General features: G+C 36.2%; 1 protein-coding gene across 2 annotated transcripts in view; it reads left to right on the forward strand.

Annotated features, from left to right (window-relative positions):
- Window positions 1–45: 45 nt before the first annotated feature.
- Window positions 46–10,057, forward strand: part of IDE (insulin degrading enzyme) — a 67,340-nt gene continuing 57,328 nt past the window's right edge. The window contains exons 1-2 of one of the 2 annotated variants that reach the window (XM_035897310.1): window positions 46–300; window positions 9,511–9,695. In XM_035897310.1, the coding sequence (XP_035753203.1) occupies window positions 9,536–9,695 (160 nt within the window). In that variant the 5' untranslated portion in view covers window positions 46–300; window positions 9,511–9,535. The remainder of the gene's footprint in view (window positions 301–9,510; window positions 9,696–10,057) is intronic. The other variant, XM_035897309.1, reaches the window with a different exon arrangement.

The raw sequence follows: 10,057 nt of genomic DNA on the forward strand, positions 1-10,057 counted from the left end.
CTTGGTCATCAGCCGTACGGCTATGGCGCGGCTTTGGTTGCCCGGTGGGCTTGCTTTGTTGGGTTTTTTTTCCCCCCTCCCCTCAAAAACCCACGGAATTTTCATGTTGCTTAACTCGCCATGTCCTCCTAAGCCATAAATATTAGAAAAAAAAAAGTTTGAATTCTTTAAAAAGAAACTGCTATCAGAGTTACCCAAAGTTGATGGAAGCGGCCTCTTCAGTTTGTGACGAGCTGTCTGGTACTGGCGTTGTGTGGGTCTTGTTTTTGTGTGCCTGTGGTACCAGCTCCAGGGGAGACAGTAAGTAACCTCGATGGAGGGAGGAGCGGGCGGGAGGCTTGGCATGGCTCGCTTTAGGGGCAAATTAAACTGCGTAACAACTCGGCAAAGTTTTTCCAGGAAGGGAGCTGGCTAAGGGAAAGGAGGCTAAGTTCTTTTCTTTCTTTCTTTCTTTAACACTGTAGCTGTTATCTTAATAGCAGACCCTATATTTAACACTGCAAAAGTAAGAGATATCAAAAGTAGCATGTTTGGGGAAAAAAAAAAGTGAGTTATGATGACTCATGCTGTCAGTGCTCGTGTGTCAAAATTCAGATGCACCGTTACTGTTCATAATTGCTATGTATGCTTCAGTATTGTAAAGGTAATCCACAATGTATATTTGGAGCTAATGCTTTTCTCGGGTTGTAGTTTCTCCTGCTAGATTACTCCTCTTTAAGCATGTGAATATATGCAATCTTTGGATTTAACTTTATGTATGTGAGTAGGCCTGTAGTGTTTTCATACTGCCTACAACCATGATTTAATTATCTGTTTACTTTTAATTGTGAATTAGGATTTACATACATAATAATAAGAGCAGGCATAGTGCTTTCACATAATGATTCTTTTTTAAGATGGCGAACATGTGAAAATTAAGAATCTTTTTTCAATTACATGTTCCTTGTTTCCATTGCTGAATTTTGTTCATACTTGTACCTTTTTTTCCAGCTTTAACTTTTTCTTCTCATACAATTTTTAACCTTCATCTGCATGTCAAGTAGCAAGATCATTTCTCAGTTAGAACTTATCTCCTCCTTTTCATCTCATGTACAGCACTGAAATGATCTGTTCTATTTGGGAAGTCCCTAGGAGGGTTCATGTTTGCATGCTTTTATGCTCCCTTTCTCCTTTCTGTCTTAAATTGCTTGTAAGGCTGTGGCTTAATCCCTTAGATGAAATGGTACCTTTGGGAATTTGATCAAAGCATCAAGGATATAACTTACTTTGCACATGAATACAAAAGTAGTTACCTACCCTATTAGGTCCAGAAGAAGAAAGAGGGAAGGGACAAAAAGTTCATTACCTCCAGTGTTTCACTGAACTGGAAGGTGTTGGGCTTCTAGCGAGGGGTCATTGCAGTTTATTGTAGAAGTCATTTACTAAAAATACTGTCAGACCATTTCAGAGATCACATGTTGGGCTGATGTTTTTGATATATTAATTCTGTTGTATTAGATGCTTTCATAATAATTTTGATGTATTGATCTTTTAACAAGATAGGAATCAAAAAGTTTGAAATAAAAAAACATCTGTAGAGGAATTAATTTAATCAGATTTGTGTCTAGTTATGTATTCGTATATGCATGGTCTGTCAATGAGCATCTTCATGTTCTTTTATGATTCCCGTAAGTTGATAAAACATGCTTATGAGATAGCACTGTGTATATGTAATAAGGTGATTTTTGATGGAGCTTGTTTGACAGTTGCTTCACTATAGCTTTCTATTTAGGTCTGACCTTCTGCAACTTGTTTTTAGAATGAGTCAGAACTATAGCTTGCCTGAACAATTGAAATGGAAAAAAATGCTGCGGAGTTGAGAGTTTACTTCCAGCGTTTACAGCAGAACTAGAATTTAATTGTCCAGAGTCATAAAACCTAAAACACAGAATAGGTAAACAGCCAGGACTTCCTTTGTTGAAACACACCGCTGACTCTTGGAAATTGCTCGTTGTTACAGGTTTGTTGGTTGTGTCAAAGCTCTGGTGTTAGGTAAGCAATTGCTTTTAATGTGGGATTACAGTACTTTTCATGATTCAGAATCCTAAAGTTCTTTCTGTTTTTGTTGCTAGATCAGATTTTCTTGCCAATTCTCTCATATTTCTGTGTATTTCTTGTTGTTATGCAGTATAACTAAAGTTTTAGTCTCATCTTGTTTTTTTTTTTTAATTCAGACCTCACAAGTTTTTCTTTTTGAGGGTATGAGACAGATGGTAGCATAAAGTGTTAAGTGAGTTGGCTTTACAAAGAGTCTCGGGCAATCTGATGTGCTACTTCCAGATAAAGTGTATGAAATACACATCAAAATACAGTTAGAATAAAGTACAGAGGTCTCTCCTGGTGCATCCAGTCTTATGTTTCCTAGCATGTGCAGGGCCACGCGCTAGACACCACTGCTGCACTGTGGTTGTGAACCAAGCCCTGCAGCTGTAGGGTGGCAGAGGAAAAATGTCAGGGAGGGAGGAAGAGAGAATGAGAACCACTGGCTTGCAAGTATTCAATGCATAAAGCAGTTAATTGAATTAATGAGTACATATCTGAAGAAAATGAGTAAAATACACTTTGAAGCAGCTGGTCATGTAACGCAGAAACTAGTCTTAATCAGTCTTGTTCTTAGCACGCAATTTGAGACTGATGAAAATAATGCAGGCCAAAATACTATGCCAGATTTGTGAAATAATTCTGAAGATCCCCTGTCATCATATTGTCTAAAGATTAAGAACAGATCATTTTACTTCAAAAAGAACCAATCTCTCGAATAATAAAAGGCTTCAAAAACCTTTTGGAATTTGCCTAATTTTCAGCAATCTTGTAAAAAATTGAAGCAAAGAAGTGAAGATTAATTTCAGTTGTTTTCCATTTTTGGTGAACCTGGACAAAACTTGTCTGTCCTGGGGGGTGTGTTTTGGATGAATTGTTTTGGGGAAGTTTTTGAAGAGGTAGAAAAAGCAAGCTGAAGTGATTTAGAAATTTTTAAAAGCTTGTCATCCTTTATTGCTATATCTGAAATCAAATTGTCAATTAGCTTTATGGTATCTTGATTGTGTATCCCATCCTGTTTGACCAACACAAGACTGTTGAAAACACACATCATTTTACTACTCAGGCCAGTTACTCAGCCGGGGCCTGATCTTACATGTGAAGCTACCAGGGCCCTTGTTTTTGCCAAGTTCATGTGTGGTATTGTCTCATTAATGCTACTGGTAATTCCTGTACACCAGTGTTGCTACTGTCATGTTGGCGTTGAAACCTGTGATCTGGAAACTGTAGAAGCTGGACCCTTCTGGGAATGAGAGCAAGGCAGGCATCTGCCCTGGCCCCATCATTAGGAGGGAATTTTCTGAGTCAATTACAGACTTGGCAAAAAGCTGCGGATCGAGGTTCTGAAAATGCTTTAATTGTAGTGAGACTTCAGAATTTCTTCAAAATGAGCTACATAACAAAACCTTATAAATATTCATCATCTTCAGACTTGCCTGATTTGGCATGATTAGTTGTTCTTAATAACTTGGTAGCACTGATTAAATCATTGCGGGTCTTTGTAGTTGGAGCTTTTGTGTATAAAGTAATATGCTGAATTTCTGATGAGTTTAAAACTGATAAAACATGTTAACATTTTGAGCAGTTTATCTCCTTATGCAGTCTATCTGCCAGTGTATGCAATCAGATTTATTTAGATGAGCATCAGGAATGTGTTGGGATGTTATACATTCTCTAGCTTCGTGACAAGTGAATTCACAGAATATTGATGCTTTATGGATGTTGAATAATATGAACTGTTTTAATCTCTAAATGTGTGAAAGAAGGATTGCTAGGTTTGTCTACTGATGAACCTGTAACCTCAAAGATTTATGCATAGTCTCCCGAAGTATCTTTTGTGGTAATGGTCACCTGAGTTGATTTAACTTTTTTTTTTTGAGATTACTCTTTCTCTAGTCCATTTTCTTCATTACATTTCTGGTAACAACTTAGTAAAAACATTTGTCTGATTTTTAGGAAAAAAACTGTATTGGCTACAGTTTAGTCTAAAAAATAACTTTTAATTATAGCATATAAGTGAATCGAGAAGTTAAGAAAGGAGGTAGATTTTTCGTTGACTTACCAGTAACGTCGCTGTTACACACACAAGGGTGTCACAATGCCATCAGATTCTACTGCTGTTGTGAGGAGAGCTAGGTGTGAGGGATGAAGAAGGAGGGGTGAAGACCTGTGGAAGAATGGAGATTTATTTTATTGTTGCAAAGCCATGAGCTTGCAACTGAAGAAGTTCATACACTCCTCCAGAGTGCTGCTCAGTTTGGTGCTATCATCCCTGTGACAGAGGTGAGAAAACACTTGCTCTTTCCCTCCAGGTATTGCAGCTGAAGGAATCTTCATGTAAGTTACTAAGAACTGTAAACCAAGATGGATTAGTAAATAATACAGAGCACATGTTATCAATGGTAGCTCCTTTGCAGGACAGAGCAGAGGGAAGCTTTGGCTCAACAAAGGGTTTGCCTCAGTCTGGCAAATGGTGGGCAATTAAGTTTGGAATTAAAAAAAAAACAAAACCACTAAAAAGAAATTGGCATAGATAAAATACAGAACTTGGAACAGGTGCAAAATGTGAGATTGAACATTACTATAGACTTTGTATAGTTTCAAAGACAGAGTTAGAACTTAGTAACAATTGTATTGCAGTCAGCATGACATACCAAGTGTATTCAGAAGACAGATGAAACATGAGTTGACAACGAGTAATTCAGACCTTAGTATATAGAAGTGTAACCTTAAAGTGAGTATATTGCAACACCCACAGGTGTGTCCATAGAAGTAATTTGCGTTCAGTTGCATAAAAACTTCAAGCAAACCCCAAATGTTAAGGCAACTGATATAAATTGAAAGCAAGTATAAAAATCTGCTGAGCTGGTAGCTGTTTATTGCCGTTCATACGGTTAGTGCAAGCTGATTAGTGTTTATAGCCTTTTCATCTGGCTCTGACCTATGTACCAGCATTTGACTTAAATATGTGCAGCCTGTCATGGCAAAAAAACCTTGAAAAGCGCTTTGGAGTTGGTGCTTTGGGGGTCATATTTTCATTAGCTAGTTACATTCTTGCGTTGAAGCAACCCTCAGGAGTTTTTGTTAATTGGTTCTCAGATATGGTGCTTTAATTGTTCAAACATTGAACTAAGATTTGACTACACTGGCTAATTTTTAATTAAAGTAAGTTTACTAAAATAACTTCGAAAGATTAAAATAGTTGGGCAGAATCATATATGACTTAATCCTGTTCTGTAATACCCTGTTTGCAGGTGGAACCTGGCATCCCCAGAGAGCCTTGCTGGTTCCAAGGGACTGCCTGCCTGGAAATCATTACAAAAATGAGGCCTCGAAGAACAGAATATGATTTTACTTCAAAGTGCTATAGTTTAAAATTCAGCATCTGTTTTAACTGATACTTTTCTTGTACCAAGTGAAGTAATTTTGATGAGGAGGAAGAATGTTTAATATTTCCTAGTTATTGAACAGGGACACTGCTTTCAGTTCAAACATCCCCATTCTTTTCTCTTGTTCATTCTAGCTCTGTCATCTTGCCACCTGTAATTTTTGAGCCAGTGGAAGAATTCCCAGTGCCACAGTAATGCTCTGTATTTGTTCCTGCTGTCTTTGCTTTATTGGATCTTCCTCTGTTGCTTCTGTTTTGTGAGAGTAGTATGACAATATTTCTTTTAATGGTGTTTTTGTTAGGGTAGTAGCTCTGCAATAAACATAGATCTAGTTTGTGTATGAATTTCTTTGCTACTGACCATTAGCATTCAATGCTAACTGTAATGACAGCATAGCAAGTAGATACAGCACATGTACTTCAGGACAGCGTCTGAACATGATTTTAGGAATTAAGGTACTTCTCAAAAAATACAAGAAATATAGAATTCTTTCTGTTTCCATTACATTTTTTCCTGTGGTCAAAAGCAGTTCTATTGTCAAAAAGTGGTTTGTAGTGGTTTAGGATTTTTGTGTGAAAGAATGGAAGATGGTATTGTTATAAAGCAGTTGCACTTAGAGAACTTAAAAGTTGCATAGAAAAGCAGTCACGTGAGAGAATGTTTAATTATATGTCTTACAGTTTACTCCTTAAGAAAAAGTAATTGTATAAATATCTTAAGTGAAATTTTCTGGCTATTGTATTGTAACACAGCACCAGCAGGAACAGTACTTAAGCAGGAAGGTATTGGTCTTGTTCTTTTGACACATTGTCTTCCAGGAGTATTGCATAGCTGATCTGCTCTTGCTTTTATATGTGTTGTTTGGTACTACTGTTTAGTTTGCAGGGCAATAGTTGTGGGTTAATCATGCAAACACATTTGAAGTTGAAGAGAGTGTTGCCTTCGCAGTGCCCATTGAAATAACAATGAAGACTGAGGCATAAGTTTAAGTCCTTGGTTTGAAGGCTTAATTACTGATTTTGACCTTTTGAAAATTGTAGGTTTTTCCTGTATTGAAATTTGACTACCAAGCTGCAGGTAGCCTGCAGAAACAGGGAATGATAATAAAATGAAGTGGAGGTGTACAGCTTCACAAGACATCAATTGAAATCTCACAAGATTTCACAGAAGCTGCGTAATTTGATGAATCACATTGGAAAGATGAGTCATCTGAAAAACAGTAAAGTTCTGTGACTTAATGACGTGGTGTAGAAATAACAAGGAGATATCAGATGGCAAGGAAATTGTATAACATTAAAAAAAAACTTGAGAAGTTTATGTGTGTCTTATGATAAGCAACCAGTATCTTAATGAGATGGAATATTTTAGCTGAAAACCAAATGATAGGTGTTCCTTAGCAGAGATGAAATCAGGAGATTCAAAGACCTCCTTGCTCTCCTACATACTTACACTTGTCAATCCAATAGAATTGCGTGCAAGGGAAATACAATTAAGAACAGTTTAGTTACTGGTTTTCACCTATGAAAAGTAGTATCTCTTCTGAGTTCATTAATTTTACACAGTACCTTAAATTCAGTAGAGCATTTCTACTTAGGACTCTGAACTTTGAACAAGGAGGCATTTTTGAAATCATAAACATGGATTATATCAGTGATGTTAATGCAGACAAACATAGACGTTGCCATACTTGGAGTATCATTTGTTTCTGAATGGTATCTGCATTTTTTCAGAGGAAGGAAGCCCGTAGATACTCTAAGCAGGATTAGCCTGAGTACAGGGTTAAACTGGTGGATAAATGACAGGTTTAAATGAGAATGTAGACATTGAAATTTAAATTCAGCATTTCAGTTACTGTTTAATAATTATGTTTGCACCTTTTTTTTAAGTAATTCGTAGCGTGAGAAACATGTTTTACTAGTGGAAGTGTTTCCTTCTAAAATGCACTGAGCTGCACGTTTTTAAAAGTTACTTCATATTGTTTATGGCTCTTGCTTAAAGACATTCAGATTCTGATTATTCACTGATGCTTTCTCTGCTCGGTGCTTCTGGTTTTTTATTGGGATTAAAATTCCTGTTTGTAATTTTGCTTTTTTTTTCATATAAGGGTGTATTATAACTTAAGGCTATTTAAAAGTTCCAAAGTAATCTTTTTATGTCTTTCAAAAGTATTCAAAGATCTCATGCTTACTTTACTGCTTTTTTGTACAATAATACCTTCTCCGGTTTACATATATGACTCCTTCCTCAAGCATAAATCCAGTCTTACACAAACTTTCACTCTGCTACAGGTAAAATCTTAATTTTCTGTTTGTGAAACACTTTTTCACTGATTCTACTGTAGACCTGTTCATAAACTTCCTATCCTTAACATGCTGTTAATAATGAGCTGTTTATCAGCCTTTTTATGATACATAACACCAACACTGATGACTATGCATCTGCTGGCTTCAAGTCGGCTGTTGTTTTTATACCATAGAATCATAGAATCACATGAATAAATGGGAAGGAGATAATCCAGAGGGACAGTAGCTCACAAACTGCCTCCTATTTTAAGAATGATACGATATTTTAGGAAGGAGATTTTATTAGCTGACTCCCTTTTTCATTTGAATTTTAAACTGTAAATTAAATATATAATGAGATTTTCTTTTCCAAAGTTTTTTGTTGTGTATCCGGTAACATTGAGTATGCAGTTGATTTGCTAGCTATAGAGTTAGTTAAAATGTTGTGACTCAAGACCTGAAACAATAAGTACTTTGAGAACTGTGCAGTCCTTCATGTCCCACATCCCATACGGTCTTAAAGCTTGTATGTAGTCTTAAAACTTGGATGAAGTTCCATGAACCAAACAACCTGAAAATGGAAAAGTAAATTACAGTGAAACTCCTTATTATCTATGTGATACTGACAGGACCATACAAAATTTCTCATGCCTCTGTGTATGTGTTCTGGTGGGGAGTTAGGCCCGGATCTGGTTTTCTTTTTAGGTTAAATTAGTTCAGCTATGACTAATGAAGCTCATGTAGTAAGTTACTTGGCAATATGGCAAGCAACATTTCACCACAGGAGTTTGGTTGGTACTATATAACAGGCCCCATTCTAAAACCCTTCTTGTAAAACAGGGTTAGAATTCAGTGGCTGTTAAATACTGGAATACACCACATGCTTGGCTCAGAGCATAGCGCTCTGATTTCCCATTTCTGGGGTTTGCTTATTTGTGTGTGTGTATGTGTGTGGTTTGTTTGGGGTTTTTTTGTATTGTTTTTTGTTTAACATGCAGCCAGGTGGTTCCACTCTACCTCCCCAAATATCCCAATCTGAATGTCTCACCTTTTCACTTGGTATTTTAAAAAAATTGAATAACCAGAGTTTATAATTTTAGAATCAGACTTAGTTTCTTAGCATTTCCAAATTGTGCTGTTAAAGAAGCATGTCTCATAGCATGTCTGTTAAACTAATAGTGGAAGTTTAAACATGTGAGACAGTCTATTCCTGTTTGTCATGGCAATTCTGCAGTGTGTGTGTATTTTTATGGCAATATCATAAATGGTGTCACACTTTCTTGCTTGAGTGTACAAATCCAGTGGTTTACTAGTCAAATTCTGTTTATCTGACAATCGCAAAGTTACAACATTCATAATATAACCACCAATTCAGACACATGAAATATTTCCCTGTAGCCTGAAAGTATACTTGAGAAAGCAATGTATGCTTCATTTGATTTCATTTTTATCATAATTGAATAAGGTGGATGATATTTCTATACTAAGGTGGGTTTTTTTAATTAACATTAGTATGAAACTTGAAACATTCAGTTATGTGGTCTACAATTTTATCACGTTGCTTGGTCTTTGGGGTTTGTTTTTGTTTTAACAGCAGTATTTCTGAGGATTGAAACTATACTTTTAGGCCAGTTCTGTGAGTTTCGTGCAGAACTAAATTTCATGCTGTCAGTATCGCCCAGTATTCTCTAACATAAAATTAAAATTATAGCAGGGCTTAAGTGAAAATAGTAAGTGTCATTTCTTCTTTTTTCTTTAAGGTTTCAGAAAGAGACAAACAACAAAATGAACAATCCAGCTATTAAGAGAATAACAAATGAAATTATCAAATCACCTGAGGATAAAAGAGAATATCGTGGACTGGAATTGGCAAATGGCATTAAAGCTCTTCTCATTAGTGACCCCACCACAGATAAGTCTTCAGCAGCGCTTGATGTGCACATAGGTATTTAATGCATGCTGTGTTCACTATGTCATTAATAAATATGCTTTAAGTTTTGGTATCTTAACTGCAAATAAAAGTGACAGGAATGCTATCCAGCTGGCAGCCTAGCCTTTTATTGTAATTTAGAGTTTGTTTAGTTTTTTGATACACAAAGTTGAAAATTATTAGAGCTAATTGAATTCTCTTATTGTACACTGTGTTTACTCAAGTGTAGCTCAGTCAGTAGAGAGACTTCTTTTAACCATTAAGTTTCATGTTATGAAAGATCTTTTGTAAGCTGAAAAGGAGTGGGTGTGAGTGCAATTATTTCAGACAGCTCCATCTGTCACGTCAGACTTTTTTTTTTTTTTTTTTTTTTTTTT

The sequence above is a fragment of the Egretta garzetta genome, unplaced genomic scaffold, assembly GCF_000687185.1.
Source record: "Egretta garzetta isolate BGI_Z169 unplaced genomic scaffold, ASM68718v1 scaffold56, whole genome shotgun sequence".
NCBI lineage: Eukaryota > Metazoa > Chordata > Aves > Pelecaniformes > Ardeidae > Egretta > Egretta garzetta.